We start from the raw sequence: 18,046 nt of genomic DNA on the forward strand, positions 1-18,046 counted from the left end.
GCAAGACTTCCAAGACGATAATCCCGTGTTTAAATATTTACACATCAATGGATAAAAAGAAAAAATAAGTTAGCACTGACCAAATAAGACAGGAAAGAACCGAGCCCCTATAAGATACATGGTTTTTGGAATGGCAACAGCCAGCCCGGGTCCATATCTCAGCGGCGCTAGGGTTCTATCGTCCGGCTCGGTGATCCACTCTGACCGGAGGGGGGGCATGCAGCCCGGCAGCACCGCGGGCACCACGCTCTCTGGCGGATACAGAGGAGACACTTCCATCAAGATGGTCCAGAGCGACTTCATGCAGGGTGCCATGGCGACCAGCAACGGGGGACACATGTTAAGCCATGCCCACCAGTGGGTGACATCGTTGCCCCACGCTGCAGCCGCCGCAGCCGCGGCGGCGGTGGCGGCGGCGGAGGCCGGCTCTCCGTGGTCCACCAGCCCGCAGCCCCAGGACGTGAAGAGGAACGCCGTCAGAGAGGACCTCCACCCGGGCTCCGCCCTCCACCACAGGTCTCCGCATCTCGGACCCCACCAGACGCACCCGGGGAGCTGGGGGAGCATCGCTGAGGGCCAGCAGCAGCAGCAGCAGCAGCAGCAGCAGCAGCAGCAGCAGCAGTCCCTGATCTACCCCCAGCCCACAGGGTTCACGGTCAACGGGATGAGCCTCATGCACCCGGGGCTGGTGCGCGGGGAATCCCCAGAGCTGGACCACGGCAGCCACCACCACCACTCCCATCTCCACCACCACCACGGCAGTCACCACGCGCCCCTCCACCAGCACCACGGGGTGAGCCACGAGCCGCACTCCGACGAGGACACCCCCACGTCGGACGACCTGGAGCATTTCGCCAAACAGTTCAAGCAGCGGCGCATCAAGCTGGGCTTCACCCAGGCGGACGTGGGCTTGGCTCTGGGGACACTGTACGGGAACGTCTTCTCGCAGACCACCATCTGCAGGTTCGAGGCGCTCCAGCTGAGCTTTAAGAACATGTGCAAGCTGAAGCCCCTGCTGAACAAATGGCTGGAGGAAGCCGATTCCACGACAGGGAGCCCGACCAGCATCGATAAGATCGCCGCGCAGGGCAGAAAGCGCAAAAAGCGCACCTCCATCGAGGTGAGCGTCAAAGGCGCGTTGGAGAGCCACTTTCTAAAGTGTCCCAAACCGTCCGCCCAGGAGATCAACTCCCTGGCGGACACTTTGCAGCTGGAGAAGGAGGTGGTCCGGGTCTGGTTCTGCAACCGCAGGCAGAAGGAGAAGCGCATGACGCCGCCGGGACTTCACACACCGGACGACGCGTTCTCGCAGGTCGGCGCCATGGGCTCCGACACACCGCCCCCCTCCATAGACTGCAAAAGGATGTACAGCGACACGTGAAAATAACAGGGACGATAAATAATAACTTTTAAGTCTTTGGAAAGGGATATTGGACAGAATATTTCACGTTTCCTCCAATGGCTTGAAAATACATTTTTTTGCAATGCTATTGATTTAACTCATCAATGTTCTCTTTGTCCTTTAGTCTGAAAACAAGTCATCCAATAAGGTTTTCTTATTTCCCTCTGCACTGTGTGACAGCCAACAACTTTTTCGGATTGAAGTTAAAGGTTAAAAATTATTTTTGTTTACAAATGGGCCTATTACTTTTTGTGTGTGTGTGTGTGTGTGTGGGGGGGGGGGGGGGGGTTGTTATTAATTGACCCCTATGAAATTATTTGAGCTACAACGTCCAGGGAAATTAGACGCACAGACTTTCAACTGCACAATATTATTTAGTCTCCCCTAATGTTTAAGAAAAGTTCCCTTGTAAAGCTGCAGTTTGCTGTCTCGTTGGGGACGAATCATTTATTTTTTATTTTTTGTAGTGGAAAAGATAATGAACAGTTTTACTTTATTTTCGTTTAATTGTTTTTTCCTCTAATAAGCAATAATGTAATGTTTCGTTACACAAGTTTATAACTGTTGTGTCATGTGTTGGTGTTTCAATTTAGGTCATGTTTTAGATGGTTAGCTATTTCCACGTAAGTTTAACACGGAGGGGTTATAAAACAAGCACACCTTAGTTAAAGCTTATGGTTTTAAGCTTACTGTGTATTTTTCTGTAATGAGTTTGACTATTTATTTTTGCCATTGTGTTTTACTTTCATAAATTTGTTATAAAGAATGCTAAGTGAGGTGGGCATCCTGAAACGCAAACACGCTGCACACACGCACACACACACACACGCACGCACGCACACACACACACACACACACACACACACACACATGCACACAAACACGCGCATATACACGCACACAGTGACTATATGAAGCTTGCATTAAACAAATTAAGCTTAAATCATACATAAGGAGAGTAGACATACAGAAACTCACACACACACACACAGAATTGCACAAATGCACACGCACACAAGTATCACACACATTCACTGGAAAAAAAGGGAAACATTTAACCTACCTACTATATGTGACCTAGCGAGTAATTTCTCAATCAAATATTAAAGATGCAGCCTGACTGTATAAAATAATCAAATAACTGTTCAGATTTACAATAGCTCATAATGCTGATATTATTGTTATCTTTAAAATGTAAGAAATACCAGAAACAATAGATGTAACAGACCTCGCAAACCAAAAACTTTGTAGAACATGCGGCATGAAAATACATTACATTACATTACATAACATTACATTACATTTCATTTAGCAGACGCTTTTATCCAAAGCGAAGTCAAACACTATCTTTGATTGACAGGACACATTCTGTGAGTAATCTTCCACCACCCTTTTAAAGTTCCTTATTAAAATATCGGTATGGCATATCTTAGGGCTGGACAACATATTAATAAAATATGGATATCATGAGATGAAACTAGATAGTCAACAGTCAAATGTCTTTACCTGCTCCTAAAGTCTGCATTACAGGAAGGCGGCGTTCATCTAATCAATGTCTCTATCTGCTCAGTAGCTACATGACTAACCACTGTTACTTATTATTAACTATTATTATTTCTCATGCATAAATATATGTGTGTGTATAGCACCAATCAAATAATCAATCTCAAGGCCTTCGTCACAAACGTTGTGATACTTTGTGAATATCGGCCGGCGCAGATATCCACAGATGCCCCATTTATGGTAAACTTAGCATACAGGCCTGCTTTTGTGTGATTGCACTGATCACTCCAGCCCCAAACAACCTCTGACAGGCCTGTGGACTGCAGCTCGGTGGATCACTGCCAACGGAGGTCGACCGGCCCAGCTGGCAGTTCACCTACACAGCGGTTGCCAAGGTGACAGTGCGATGGAGTGACAGGAGGGCCCAGTTCAGAGTGGCTCTATCGCCACAGACAATGTATTCTTTTTTTTTTTTGTTGTTGTTTTTTTTTTTTGATGATAGACAGCAACAAATTGGGGATCCTGGCTGAGCGTATACTTCTTAGCTTCCTCCAAGAGCACACGTGGAAAAAAAACAAAACCCCAAAAAAACTCACACGAAAAGGCATATGTGCCAACATTACAAACAACCTATCCTATAAAATAACAAAGGGAGGTGGAGGGTTGGCGAGGGCCGCTGGGTAAACAGAGGCTCAAATCAAATCTGAAGGGGGATCAAAGGTCTGCTGTCGTGGCAGCGGAGACAAAGAGGAGAAACAGCGAGACTCCAAGGTTAATATGTTCTAAGTTGCTCGTTTCAGACTCAAAGTGTGAACTTTCCATTAAATGTGGACCAGAGGCACCGTGAATTGACCCGGGGCCAAAGAAAATCTGAGACGCCCGACAAAGCAACACAGACTGTCGCCCGCAAATGCACGCACGCACGCACGCATGCACGCACCCACACACATACACACAGACACACACACACACACACACACACACACTTCTCTGTAGATAATAACCCAAAAGGAAAAACTGGCAGTATCTTCATCAGCCAGGTGGGCGCCACGTAGTCGCCTGTAGTTCAGAAATACAACAGGTTTGTTTCCGGGACAAACAATGCCAACAATTACACAGACAGGCGAGTCCAAATAACACAGACGCCCCTGCCCAAAAACTGTAGCATCTTTGCGTATTTGTATATTTGTATTGTTTTAGTTAATGCTGCATCTGTTGTCGCAGATCGAATCACTTTAATATGCTTTGACGTTGAATAAATCACAAAACATTCTCTCTCTCTCTCTCTCTCTCTCTCTCTCTCTCTCTCTCTCTCTCTCTCTCTCTCTCTCTCTCTCTCTCTCTCTCTCTCTCTCTCTATGTCTCTCTCTCTCTATGTCTCTCTCTCTCTCTCTCTAACACACAGGCACACACACGCACACACACACACAGTGTGTTTGCCTGCTCTGTACCGCTCTCTGCTGAACATTAGCAGAGTTCAGGCAAAGCGGTGGCCTCTGGGTTATAAATAGCGCTTTAACTGCCGGGACGTGAATGGGCCGTTTGACTGGGTTTCTGGAGGTGTAGGGGAGTCACTCCGGGTCAACTGCATCTGGACTCCGAGCGCCTCGATGGGCTGCGGGGCCCTCCACATTAGGATCCCGGGCGCGCAGCCGCTAAATGCTGCCGCTAAATGCTGCCGCTAAATGCTGCCGCCGATAGACCTGGCGGAGAGGCCGGGCCTTTGTTACCACGTATAAGACACTGCGGCCAAACAGCGGTGCAGCGCATAAAGAACACCTCCTAAAGGTGTGTGTGAGTCCCAATCAAAGAAAAAACAATCAAAGAGTCTCGGTATCATTATCGGTTACCTGATACATCTTGGAGTAAGATGATCACAATTCTCCTATTTAATACACATTGGGCAAAATAACGGTTTATTTGTTTGAACGAGTATCACAGTAATATCACATTAAAGTAGCGGGGTTGTGCCGTAATCATCGCTGAGCCCGTAATGTCATTTCCCAGAGCTCCGAAAAAAAGCCCCCGGTCCTCTAATAAAAACGGCGGCGAAACCTAAGCTTGCGGGATTGTAATGTGATCCCGTCGAAGCTTAGAGATTTAAAGATGGGCGATACGGGTGGAATTAGGGGATAAAAAAGCCACTCCTATATGGTTTTTGTCATCACTCGTGGTCCCGGTGTCGTCCCTGAATACAAATGCCGAGCTCCGGAGGCCGGGGAGACGTGCGGAGGGTGTGTATTGTTTTGTCGGAGTCATCCGAGGAGCCCCGAGTCTTCAGATACATAACTGAGCTGATGCGAAGGAAACCACCTGTCACCGAAGAGAACACGACGGCAACAGCTAGTGCGAAAAAGCCATTTAATGCGGAGGATATGTGTCTCATTAATTTTAACGCCGTGGTTTTTTTGTTTTTATTCATTCGCAGGCTGTACCGCTAAGACAAGAGCTGTTTTATTTCATTACACGGACGTGATTATATGCCGATGATTTCATTACCTATTCCAAAAAAAAAAACATCTGTTGTTTAATTTGTTTGGAATTGCTCTTGGAACCTTGTCCATAGAAAAAAATCACAATACACATACGGCCTATTGTACTGTATGTAAGTACTGTATGTACTTCTTGAAGGCTTTGACGCGTATGTAGTTCAGTCGTAGAGTAGCGGTCCAAAACACTCCTTCCATCATGGCTTCGCTCTCTCTGCTCATTACCAGTCCCCACTGTTTGGTGTTAATTATTGTCACATGCGGAGGCTGGTTTACCACCAAACTCTAACACTGATTAACACGTTGTGCCTTCCTCAGTGTGAATGCCAGCTCCTGAGGTACATTCCTCCCCTTTTCGGATTAAAAACAGTTACGTATATATTCTTGACGCGGAGGAAAGGCAGAACAAAACAAAAAAACGGTGTTGTCTCTGAGAGTCTCTGTGCGTGAACCTGACGTTCCCTTTTTGTGTGTGTGTGTGTGTGTGTGTGTGTGTGTGTGTGTGTGTGTGTGTGTGTGTGTGCGTGCGTTCCCCGTTGTCTCCGGGCCTCCCCTCAGTTTATTCTGATTTACTGGTGAAAATGATTTTTTTTTTTTCTTTTTTTTTTTTTGCATGTTTGCTCTTCTGGTGAATGATGTGCGAGTCCCAAACTCTTCCCGCCAGGAAGAAATTAAAGCAAACATCTGTGGAATAATGGACAGGGAAATGAATTCTCTCAGCAGCAAGCATGTTGTGTGGGTGCTGCTGGACGTGACCAGCATGCATGTGCCAAACCGTCGGAGTGGAACTCGTTTGATGCGTCCGTTAGACACATGGGCATGATGCCAATTTAGACAAGCATGCCCACGAAAAGAATCCCACTCCGCATGCTAAGTGACTGACGATACCTCGTCACTTGGTGCGTGCGTGCGTGCGTTAAAAGAAAGGGCGTGTGCTGTTCTTAGGACGTTTCCCGCATAGATCCAAACGCAATTATTATTTAAATGCGTTATCTCCCCGTAGTCATTTTTAAACAGTCTAGCTGGTCTGTAGGAAAAGGTAAATTGTTGATCGCTCACAGTAATACATTCATGGGGTTACGGGGTGATGTTAAAAAACAAAAAAAAAAAAAAAAAAAAAAGGCAACTTCAGCAGCCTCGTAAAAAACGTTTCGGTTGTGTTTATTCAGACGCTTCTTATGGCTGCAGACCTGTGCTAACAGCGATGCTGCCACCTTGCGGTCAGCGTGCTCAGTGCACGTGGTGAAGATTGTTTTTGTGACGATGCTCATCGTCCTGCATCCTCCTCCTCCTCACCGACGGGGAAGATGAAGACAGGAAGGGTTTTCCATTACAATACAATTCCCTTACAATGTACCCGCATTGTAGTTCAGATATCATTAAGACAACCATATTAATATTCATGTACAATAACAATATTCTGATTTATTATTATTTATTTACTCATTATAATAACAATATGTATTATTGTTATATATCATTATTCCTATTAATCGTGTGTGTGTGTGTGTGTGTGTGTGTGTGTGTGTGTGTGTGTGTGTGTGCGTGCGTGTGTGTGTGTGTGTGCGTTTCAGTTCCTCATAATCTCATAAATCATCTGATAATTTTGTCCTCATAATCAATAAAATTAAAGAAATATTTGTGTGTGTGTGTGTGTTTGTGAGTGTACATCTCCTGACTTACTCCCATGATATTTTTTTTCCTATCGTTTATTTGTGTGCGTGTGGGCGTGTGTTTGTGTGTACGTGTGCGCGTGTGTGTGTGTGTGTGTGTGTGTGTTTGTGTGTGTGTGTGTGTGCGTTTCAGTTCCTCATAATGTCATAAATCATCTGATAATTTTGTCCTCATAATCAATAAAATTAAAGGATTATTTGTGTGCGTGTGTGTGTGTGTGTGTGTGTGTACATCTCCTGACTTACTCCCATGATCATTTTTTTCCCATTGTTTATTTGTGTGTGTGTGTGTGTGTGTATGTGTATGTGTGTGTGTGTGTGTGTGTGCGCGTGTGCGTGCGTGTGTGCGTGTGTGGGGGGTGGGGCCAGAGCACGGTTTTCATTGTTTTTTTTGGACTATATTCGGCTTATCGTGTGTGCTTTAGTGGGCCTAGCCTGTATCAATATTCAAAATAACACGATTGATATACCATTTGTATCTTAACATGTATTCTGTTTTTGAATAATTTCTTCCTCATTTTTCTTCACATTTGTGTTTTCTACTCCGCCATGCGTGTTTCCTCTTCTGTATTGGTAGCATGAGGTAATACACACTTTTTTTTTTTTTTTTTTTTTTTTTTTACGTTGTTGTTTGCTTGTTCATTGCGACCACTGGAGTGGGGAGGGCACCAGATCGTGCGCTGGAAGATCCCTTACACCATCCAAGGCGGCATCTTACACTATTTACAAGCAAATAGGGTGTGTGTGTGTGTGTGTGTGTGTGTGTGTGTGTGTGTGTGTGTTTTTCTTCCCCTGAGCGCACTGCACCTTTAAAGCAGAGGCAAGCCGTCTTCTCCTCGCGCGTCAGCATCAGCAGGCGGCACGCGTGATCCAAATCGATAAGCGATAGAAATGGTTGAAGTGGGATGTTGAGAGAGAGAGAGAGAGAGAGAGAGAGAGAGAGAGAAAAGCACGGATCGCCTGCTGCTGCTGCTGCTGCTGCCGCCGCCGCCGCCGCCGGTGGGAGACGTGGCACCAGATCCCATCTCACCCGACAAGGTAACCGAAACCATCGCGTCGCACCTCGCCATCATGTGGTTTCATTCCCACATCCTTCAAGCGTGCGTGGTGGAGCAGGTGTTTGACGCGGCGACATCTAATGTGAACTTGGGATATTGGCTCGTTTTACTGTGTTCATGTCGTGTAGGTAACATGTCACGCCTTTGAGTGTGTGCGTGTGCATGCGTGTGCTTGCGTGTGTGTGCGTGTGTGTGTGTGTGTGTGTGTGTGTATGGGGGGGGGGGGGGTCTCATCTGTTGCGGTGTACACACACACGCAATGGGAGACACAGGCCCCGTCGTTAGTGAAAGCACGAAATGGGACGTTTAAAGTCCAGGGTTATATAATGCTGTGGTAGAGAAATTTGGAAAAAGTGTAAAAAAAAAAAAAAATTATAAAAGAAGGTCAAGAAAAAAGAATGAAAGAACAGGAAAATAATCTGAACACGATTCTTGAGAGACAGAGGTAGGTGGATATACAGATAGATATAGAGCGATGCTGATGTATATCGATATCAATCAATCAATCAATCAATCAATCAATCATATATATTATATTACATAAACCAACCCTCCTTTTGAGCAGTGAAATGGTGACTGATTTGATTGACTTGATTTGAATGATTTGGGTGTTAGCGTCTCGACAACTACCTATTGATGACACAGATAATATTTTGTCTGACGCTGGCGTATGTGAGGAGAGTGGGGGTTGCTTGTTGCCATGGAGCCGGTGACCTTGTTGCCTTGGCAACAACCAGCTACACTACAAAGAAGCCGATGGAGTTTTCGCGTTGCCAGTGTTGTTGCGCAAGTCGAGACTGTGATTTAATTTCAAAATGTTTTCGGACAACAAACAAAAGCATCGTCGTTGCACTTTGAACTACGACGGATCCTTTTCCATTCAACTTCGACGGTCATTTTATCTCTGAGCTGGATAAAGTGATAAAACATCCGGGGGCTCTCCTCCCTGTTTAATGGTGATATCGTGGTCCACATGCAGTAATGGATTGCTATATTATGCTGACAGCTTATATACATAAAACGTTGAAAGTAGAACACACACACGCAGTCACACACACACTGTCCCGCCACCCAGAGCCTTACAGGAGGTAGATACCATAGTAACAGAGCTGGCCAGTGAGTGAGGGCTTTTGAAGATACCTCACACTTCCATCTGATTTGCATCACGGTCTCAGGTGCCAGCCGAGGCTGAGATTTTGAGATCCTGTCAGGCACAGAGGACAGACAGGTGGGTATTGGGGGTGGTGTGTGTGTGTGTGTGTGTGTGTGTGTGTGTGTGTGTGTGTGTGTGTGTGTGTGTGTGTGTGTGTGCGCGTGCGCGTGGGGGGGGTACTCTGTTTCAGTGTGGGTGCTTGTGTGTGTTTGTGCTAAGCGTGTCATGTAAATAGTACATGCACGTGTGTAACTCATCCAGGCCAACTCTCGCAGTGTATATTCTGTCCCGTGTTTCCGCTTTCCCTCCACTGGTGTCCTCTCAATAATTCAAATTCACATCTCGCTTTGTATTGAGGAATAAATCAAAGCGGATCTGAGTGCCTCTGACGACCGCACCAGGCTCTCTGTCCATCATTGTTTTTGTGTGGCCGTGTCATTTTTACTCTCCTCCTTAACAACTTCTTCTGTTTCCCTCGCAGATATTGCCATGGAGCACCAAGTGATGGAAGGAACTTTAAAAACAAAAAATGAATCCACAAAAATGAAGAGACATGTACATTTGTTGGACTGAGGTCACGCTGTATTAGTGGAGATGGCATTCTGCAATGAGAGCCTGCCTATGGGCTGTGACTATATGGAGCCGGACAATATGGAGGAGCTAACAGAAACCCTCCCTGCAGAGGCCGGAACCCCTCTGATGTCCGTCACTCTCCGCATAACTCTGGCGGCCATAATGATCTTCATGATCACTATCGGTTTCCTTGGAAACGCCATCGTCTGTCTGATTGTTTACCAGAAGCCTGCCATGCGATCTGCCATCAACCTCCTACTCGCCACGCTGGCGTTTTCGGACATCATGCTGTCTCTGCTCTGCATGCCCTTCACAGCAGTCACGGTGGCGACCGCCGACTGGCGCTTTGGAGGCGTCTTCTGCCGGGCGTCCATCATGCTGTACTGGCTGTTTGTCCTGGAGGGTGTGTCTATCCTCCTCATCATCAGTGTGGACCGTTTCCTCATCATCGTGCAGCGGCAGGACAAGTTGACCCCCCATCGGGCCAAACTGCTGATAGCAGCTTCATGGGTGTTGAGCATGTGCGTGGCCCTTCCCTCTGTCGTTGGCTGGAGGGGCGGTGCAGCGAGCATTGGGGGTGCGTGGGCTCCCCAGTGTGTACTGGGATACAGTGAATCTCTGGCGGACCGGGGCTACACCGTGCTGTTGGCGGTGGCGGTGTTCTTCGTGCCGTTCGGCGTGATGCTCTACTCGTACCTGTGCATCCTCAACACGGTGCGCCGCAACGCTCTGAGGATACACAACCACACCAGTGAGAACTCCTGTCTGCCGGCCCTGAACCAAGTGAGCAAACTGGGTCTCACCGGGCTGCAGCGCCCCCCGCAGGTCAACGTAGACATGAGCTTCAAGACCAGGGCCTTCACCACTATCCTCATCCTCTTCATCGGATTCTCTGTGTGCTGGCTGCCTCACACCGTGGTCAGCCTGCTGGCTGTGTTTAGCAGGCGATTTTACTACAGCTCGGCTTTCTACCCGGTCAGCGTCGGTGCTCTGTGGCTCAGCTACCTGAAGACGGTCTTCAACCCAGTGATCTACTGCTGGAGGATCAGGAAGTTCAGGGAGGCATGTCTGGAATTCATGCCCAAGAGCTGCAGACTGTGCCCCAGGGTGCCAGGCCGCAGCCGGAGGAGAGTGAGACCCAGTAACATCTATGTGTGCAGCGAGAGCCAGTCGGCAGTGTGAGGAAGGGACATCAAATCTGAAAGATGCACAAACCCGCCACAAATAACCCTCCACTTAGCTCTTATTCATTGAATAAGAGCAATCAGAGCGAACTTGTCACGTACTGTTATAAAAAAATAAAACGTATGTAAGGCTGAAAGATTTGAAAGTAACAAACAAAAACAAAACAAATAATACTGGGTGGACAGTTCTTGCAGTAATACTCACTTTACTTAATTCAAGGTGAATGTCAATCACATGTTTTACGACAGCTATTGTCCTGTTGTTTCTCTGATTAATGTCTTTCCTTGGTATGTGCCATCAGTTACATCTTTAGTGTGTGATTCATCCTAATTATCTTTGTGTTAAATTTTAAACTAACAGTGTTGTTCTACTAATGTGCTCCATCTCTACCAACAAGCACTACATTTTTTTTTGAAATGTACTTATTTTACAAAAAGAGAATAATATCGAAAGTTGTCGCAGCTCCCCTGCCACATGCCATCCAAGTGGCTTTTCCGGGGCCGTCTGACACAGGCGGTGATGTTGAGGACAACCCATTGTATTGAAGAGAGTGGCAAGATGTAACAAGTGTGTCCCTGTGTGTGGGGATGGGTGATATTTACCTGTCTCATCGATTGCTCTGATGAGCAACAGGTGCACAGCCACTCCTGATCCCGGACCCAATTAACTAGACCCAAGACAGGTGTGGCTGCTTAAATAACCCCCCCCCCCCCACCATCACCACCACCACCACCACCACATACCTCCAACACCAGACTGAGGCCAGGGAGAAACCGTGGACGAAGCTTACCCCCTTGAACCAAGCAGAGAAAAAAAAATACAATAAAATGCCTGGACTCTGAAACAGGGTTCCCATACCTTAACATAACAACCAGTCTCTGAATAAAGTTTCCCACGCTTAAAATGAGGAAAAAAAAAGGGACTCTAAAACAGAATTCCCATACCTTAAATAAACAAAAGTGTTCAACAAAAACGGTCCCCTTTCCCCAAGACCCGGAACAGTATGGTCCACAGCAACCCTCCCCCAGGGTGACGAAACAGACTTCCTCCTCCTCCCTTCAAGAGTGTGGGGCCTTGGGCTGCTGTGCTGGCTGGTGGAGGTGTAGCCGGGCTTGACTGTTGCAGGGGCTGCTTGGAGGGGTGCCCTGGCTGCTGGGCTGCTGATGGTCAGGGCGGTGGCTGCTTGGAGGAGTAGCAAGCTGCACGCCGTTACCCTTGGTGGCTGCTGTGGCTGCTGCTCCCCCTGTCCTCCGCTGGCCATCCACTGGGTGCTGCTGCTGCCAGCTGGGAGAGAGCTGGTGCTGTGGCAGTCTGTCGACCTGCTGGTGGCTCCAGTGCGTCTTTGGCTGGCCCGTCTGCGCCCCTTCCCTGTGTCGTGTCCATGTTCAGGCGCCCGTGTGGCAGTTCCCCTACCATAAGCCACTCAAGTGGCTTTTCCCAGGCTCCCCGGCACAGAGACACAGGGGATGATGTTGACGATAACCCATTTTATTGAAGAGAGCAGCAAGACGTAACAAGCCGGGAGCAGATTAAACGTTGTCATGACAAAGGCCCCGCTTCTGTGTGTGTGGGGATGGGTGACAACAGGTGCACAGCCACCCCTGATCCGGGGCCCAATTAACTAGATCCAAGACAGGTGTGGCTGCTCAAATCACACCACCCTCACAGCACATGCCTCCAATACCAGACTGAGGCCAGGGAGAAACCGTGGCCGAATCCAGAATAAAACACCTGGACTCTGAAACATACCTTAACATAATAGCCTGACTCTGAAACAAGTTTCCCATACCTAACATAATAAAAGGCCGGACATAAAATCAGGGTTCCCCCACCCTTAATAAACAAAACGTTCAACAAAAACAGAACATCACAGTCCATGGGCGACCCTCCCTAGACCGGTGTGATTGCTTAAATCACACCACCCCCACACCACAATAGTATCCTGTGAAACAGTGCTGATTTTGTATTTTACTAGAAAACTGGCTAAGTACATCAGTTGATTGTGTAATCATAGCTTTCCACAAAAGTCTAGATTTACTGGGTCGGTGTGTAAATGAGTGAGCAAGTGAGTGTGGAATCAGATGAATGGTTATGTATGCACACCTAATAATGTATACTTAATGAGTGAATGATCAAACTAGATAACTCCCATATCACAACTATGGGTTTTCAGAAATGAAATGTGATGGCTTGAGTACGGTATGACTCGGGGGTCAAACAAAGATTCTACTTAGAGCTTGTCTATATCAATAATTGTGTTGCTGGGATACTGCAAGCCACTATTGATTGTAAGTGGGTATTATTCTTTTGCCATGGCAGAAAACAACACACAGCGGCTCACGTGCTCCATTTGGACCCTCTAGCGCTGTCATTCACTGGCTCAGTGTTGAGGAGAATATTACATTTTTAAGGGTGAGCCTATGCAAAAAAGAGTTGTTTACTTTTTTGGCATCCTAATAAGTATTTACTGTTGGCTAAGCAGTAAAAAGCGGTTAACAAGAAAAAAATAAAAAATAAAAAAACCAGCAATTTGTATGTTATATATTCCTGATAAACTTTATATGCATTCATTTTTTTATTGGTTTGTCTGTATTTGTACATATGAACCTTTTTTTTCAATATTAGGGCTGGGTTAAAAAACAAAACAATTACCCTCAGTTATTGTGTGACAGCAATCAGCTTTTAATGACATGTTGCTATGTATGAGAGCCAATTGGCTAATTCATGGTTAAAGCAGCACTATGTAACTTTTGGGATTTGGCGCCCCTGCATTTTCTGGGTGAAATTGCACATTTACACTACTGTCGTCAAATTATAAATATAATAAAGCCCAAAAATAATTTATTTTACCGGACAAATTTGAACCTGATCGGTCACGGTTCAACGGCAGTCTGTGTCACAAACGCAAATATAATGTACACCTAGGTTACTGCGCCAGATGTGCTCGGCCTGGTAGTTCGGCTCGCACGCGCGAGTCAGAGAGTGAAACAAAAAAAAAAAAAGGTCATTACCAAAGCCAAGGAAGCGAAATAGTGCCGTAAAGGGTAATACACTTTTCCCGGGATTTCGTACCTAAACACAGAAGTTACATAGTGAAGTTACAAGAAGAGTCGTCGGGGAATGAAAGAGGTGCCATTCAGTGTACCATCAAAATTATTTTGAAGCTGTTATTTTACAGTAAAAGGTTTATAGTGTTGCTTTAATGACATGCAATTCATAATCGGTGTGATTCAGTGTTTACATGTGTCAAATGCATTTGAACTACAGAAAAAGATTTTGAAACATTCTCCTCAAAATGGACTATATCACAATTGTACTGAACAGAGGTAACGACGATCCATGATTTATCTGTCTTTTTTTTTTTTTTTTTTTTAATCCTGATCAACAATTCGATGCAATGTGATAACAGACTCATGTGCAGGTCTGGGTCATGTCTCTGCTCCTACCTCATACTGCTGCCTCGAATAATCACATTCAGGCCTTTAGTTCCCAATTTGGTGTCACTTTTCACATAATCTTAAAAGTTGATATCCAGGAGAGTTTTATTGGGGTATTTTCTTTCTTGGTGACTCGTTAATATATAATTATTATTATTTTTTAATTGGTTTTCTTTCTCTTTTTTTTTTTTGTTTACTTCTGTCATGTATTATGTCAAAACATGTGAGTTCTAATCCTTTTGACAACTCATGTTTATCGCTGAAAGCCAAAAATGAATTAGACGGTATTACACTTTGTTCAACACTCAATGTGCTAAGGCGCCCTTTTCGGGAACACCACGTGCACTGACTGTAACTGACCTGAATCAATCGGAATCAAGTGAAATTAATATCTCATATTGAATGGTGTCGTTTAACCCATTCGTTTTTCATGTGTACCAAGATTTTTTTTTTTTTTTTTAATATATATATTTAAAAATTGACTCTTCAATATAAAGAGGGTCATTAAAGGGTGTCGTTAATGTGCGATCAGTTTATTCATTCTGAGTGTTTTGGCCAATCTATGTTGTGATGGATGTCAATGTGATGGAGTTTACATTGTATACAGTGTATGTCTATTTGACATGATACATGCAGTAAAAACACACGAGAAGATCCTTGCTGGAAAACCGAGCCTATGCATTTTGTCCATTAATTACAGGATTATTTAACCATGGGGTTCTGTGGTTCAAAGTACGTGACAATGTGCAATACCGCTGGTGTTGAGTTTTATTTTTTTTTGTGGAGATGCTTTACATCACAGCAATAACAAAGCTTTCATACAATCCATGTATAGAATATTCACCACGAAGAAAAGTCAAATTCTACAAACTGTGTGCCAGTATAACTGAACCAAACGCACACAAGGCTCCACATGTATTCAGTTGCTTTACCGTTCCTTCCAGCTTTTCGCACCGCCAGCTTCAAATGTAAAGATGTAAGAAATGTCGTCTTTATCTGCCCACTTTACCATTAATTATGTACATAATGATTGCCATATAAAATAAAAATAAAAAGAAAATCGGAACATGCTGTCATCATGTATAAGTTGGTCAAATAAAAGTAAACACATTAACAGTATAAACGTAATGCTATTAGATATAGTCGTTTTTAATTTAGTAATCATGTTAAGGTAATTTTGAACATTGATATTAATATTCGAGGTCCGAACAGAAGAACCGGGGCTGGATCCGCTGGACGTTAAAAACCTTTTTGCGTTGGGTTGCGCGGAGCACGACGGGAAACGAAACCGCCGGTTTGGCAAAACAAAGATGGCGACTGCCGTGCGGCGTGAAGGCGGCGATAAGGTCTCCGGCAACACGGACCTATTACTGCATCCCGAACTCCTGTCTCGGGAGTTTATGCACATGGTTTTAAACGAGGTAAGGACGGGGGGGGGGGGGGTGTGCGAAACAGCGAAAAACCCGTGGAAATCGCTGTAATAAACGACACCAGCCCCGGAGCTGCCTTCGCTCTGCTAGCCGATTCGGCGTTAACTCGTTGAGTTTACGATACGCGCGTCGACTACATGCGTATGTAGTCGTGTGGGCTGTTGTTGTGGTTGCGCGTGTGTGTGTGTCAGATTTTGACTTTGTACGTTTCTCGGTCAGAGAAACATCAGTGCCGGAGAGGGAGAAAGTCGTGACCGGCTCACGGAGCTCTACCTGCGGCACGTCATCCCGCTGCCCCAACGACCCTTACCCAACACCCGCTGGGGCCGGAGGATGGAGAAGAGAAGGGGCAGGCAAACAAACAGGTAACCCTGGTGCTGTTTTCACGGAAAATGTAAATGACCTCCTCGATCACTTGCTATTCCCCCCCCCCCCCCCCCCCCCCCCCCCACATTTAAAACTTTAAATTTCTTTATTTATGGCGAATTTTTCCTCCTTTTCTGTGATTGCCCATTTGTTCTGAGGTGTGCTGCTGACACCGCAATCCCATCCGATTATTTTGATAAGCAAGAGCCATTACATATATTTGTGTTATGCATGTGCTCCCCGATATGCTGTTTAAAGTGCTGGTGGCGGGGTCCCCCTTAATGGCCAAAAGGCAAAGATCAGGCCTGAGCAAGAAGCGAAGGCAGCAGTACAAATCACCCAACACAGAGAATTTTCCGCTTCAACAGCCAGTATTCCATGGAGGAAAAGGGGCTTTTGGGATTGCTCAAGACTCCAGACATAGATAGTACTGTCGTGACATAACCATAAATCCCATGACAATACAATAACAATGTAAGACAAGAGAAGCTTATATTGTTGTATCGCCCAGCAGCGCCTGCTCAGCGTCTTTGTTTATTTGATACATTTTTAACAAAAACACGGTGGTTTTTCAGCTCGAGTCACAACCACAGTAGAAAGAGGCCTCCGATCGTATTCGATGGCAACTCCTCCAGCCCTCACCCCTTGAAAGTCAAGAGGCCAGAGGGAATCGCCGTGACAACAGGGATTACCGACAGGTTAAAACCACCTCCCACTGCAAATTTGTCCAACCCCATCCGAAAACTGTCCAGCACCACAACCCCATCCTCCCCATCGCCCCACACCGTCAGCGCCACACAGACATCCAGCGCCAAACGAGACGCCGACAACTCGGTAGGAACAGTCACCTATACTAATCAGCTGGATTGAATGGAAAACTTTTGATATCCTGGTCTGATTATTTCTAACTATGATAAAATGTCGTCTCTACAGGGTGTTTCAAAGTCTCCAGAAATGAAGACAAAGATCCAGCGTGTGACATGGCCCTGACCTCTGAATCCATAAAGCCTTTTTTTTTTTTTTCCCCCACACCTGAATCTTTGGATCCAAAGCTCTATTTGGAGAGGATTAGTTTTACCTGGGGGCCTAAAAGGGTTTGGGAATTCCCCCCCCCCCCCCCCCCCCCCCCCCCCCCCAATGACTGTGCTATATCTGGCGCAAAGGATGAGTGAGATCTGTAATCACTCCTAGGAAGTTTCTCTGTTTACAAGTGAAAGCTCTGAAAAATCGGAACCTGTTAAAGACCCCCTCACCCCAAGCTGTGGTGCCTTTACTGTAACCTCCTCTTGGAAGCGTATCTTTGACTATACCGGTTGATTCATGTGCAGAAGTGGTCACTAGTGCTGTTTCCCAACCCTTTATTCACACACTTTTTCCAATGAAATAATCTCACGACCACTATCCTGTTAACCACTAAAAATGTCTGAAACATGTATAACTGTGTTTTTTCATTATGGCCTGCTAGTAGGGATGCCAGACTCACAAACGATTTGTTCATAGAAAAATTCCTAGTTTTTACCAAAAAAAGCCAAGAACCGAATCTCCAAAAACAGTCGAGCCTTTCATCACTACTCATAGTCATCACTTGGAGAGTGAACCTTGTTCTGATGAACACACATTAGTGCAGTCTTGCAGTTTTGATCTTGCAACACAAAAGCCGGTTTCCATTATTTATTTATTTATTTATTAGTGGAATTTTAAAGATGTTCACTACACATCTGGCGAGTTCTCGTGGTGCACTAGTTAGGACTGAACGATTGATGGATTGAATTCAAAC

At 45.7% G+C, this 18,046-nt stretch overlaps 3 protein-coding genes across 3 annotated transcripts; all 3 read left to right on the top strand.

Annotated features, from left to right (window-relative positions):
* Positions 1–118: 118 nt before the first annotated feature.
* pou3f3a (POU class 3 homeobox 3a) lies at positions 119–1,381 on the top strand (the record flags this gene model as incomplete). Its single annotated transcript, XM_080018697.1, has 1 exon — positions 119–1,381. One exon carries the CDS (start codon positions 119–121, stop codon positions 1,379–1,381), a length of 1,263 nt encoding a protein of 420 aa, XP_079874823.1.
* An 8,491-nt stretch (positions 1,382–9,872) lies between these two features.
* Positions 9,873–11,033, top strand: gpr45 (G protein-coupled receptor 45; the record flags this gene model as incomplete). The annotated part of the gene is made up of 1 exon (XM_080019655.1): positions 9,873–11,033. The coding sequence occupies one exon, from the start codon at positions 9,873–9,875 to the stop codon at positions 11,031–11,033; it is 1,161 nt and encodes a 386-aa protein (XP_079875781.1).
* Positions 11,034–15,783: 4,750 nt separating this feature from the next.
* Positions 15,784–17,304, top strand: cUnh2orf49 (chromosome Un C2orf49 homolog; the record flags this gene model as incomplete). Its single annotated transcript, XM_080019449.1, has 4 exons — positions 15,784–15,894; positions 16,123–16,268; positions 16,845–17,103; positions 17,203–17,304. 4 exons carry the CDS (start codon positions 15,784–15,786, stop codon positions 17,257–17,259), a joined length of 573 nt encoding a protein of 190 aa, XP_079875575.1. The 3' UTR covers positions 17,260–17,304.
* Between the last annotated feature and the right edge of the window lie 742 nt (positions 17,305–18,046).

This window comes from Zeus faber, assembly GCF_960531495.2.
Source record: "Zeus faber genome assembly, chromosome: 18".
In the NCBI taxonomy this organism is placed as follows: domain Eukaryota; kingdom Metazoa; phylum Chordata; class Actinopteri; order Zeiformes; family Zeidae; genus Zeus; species Zeus faber.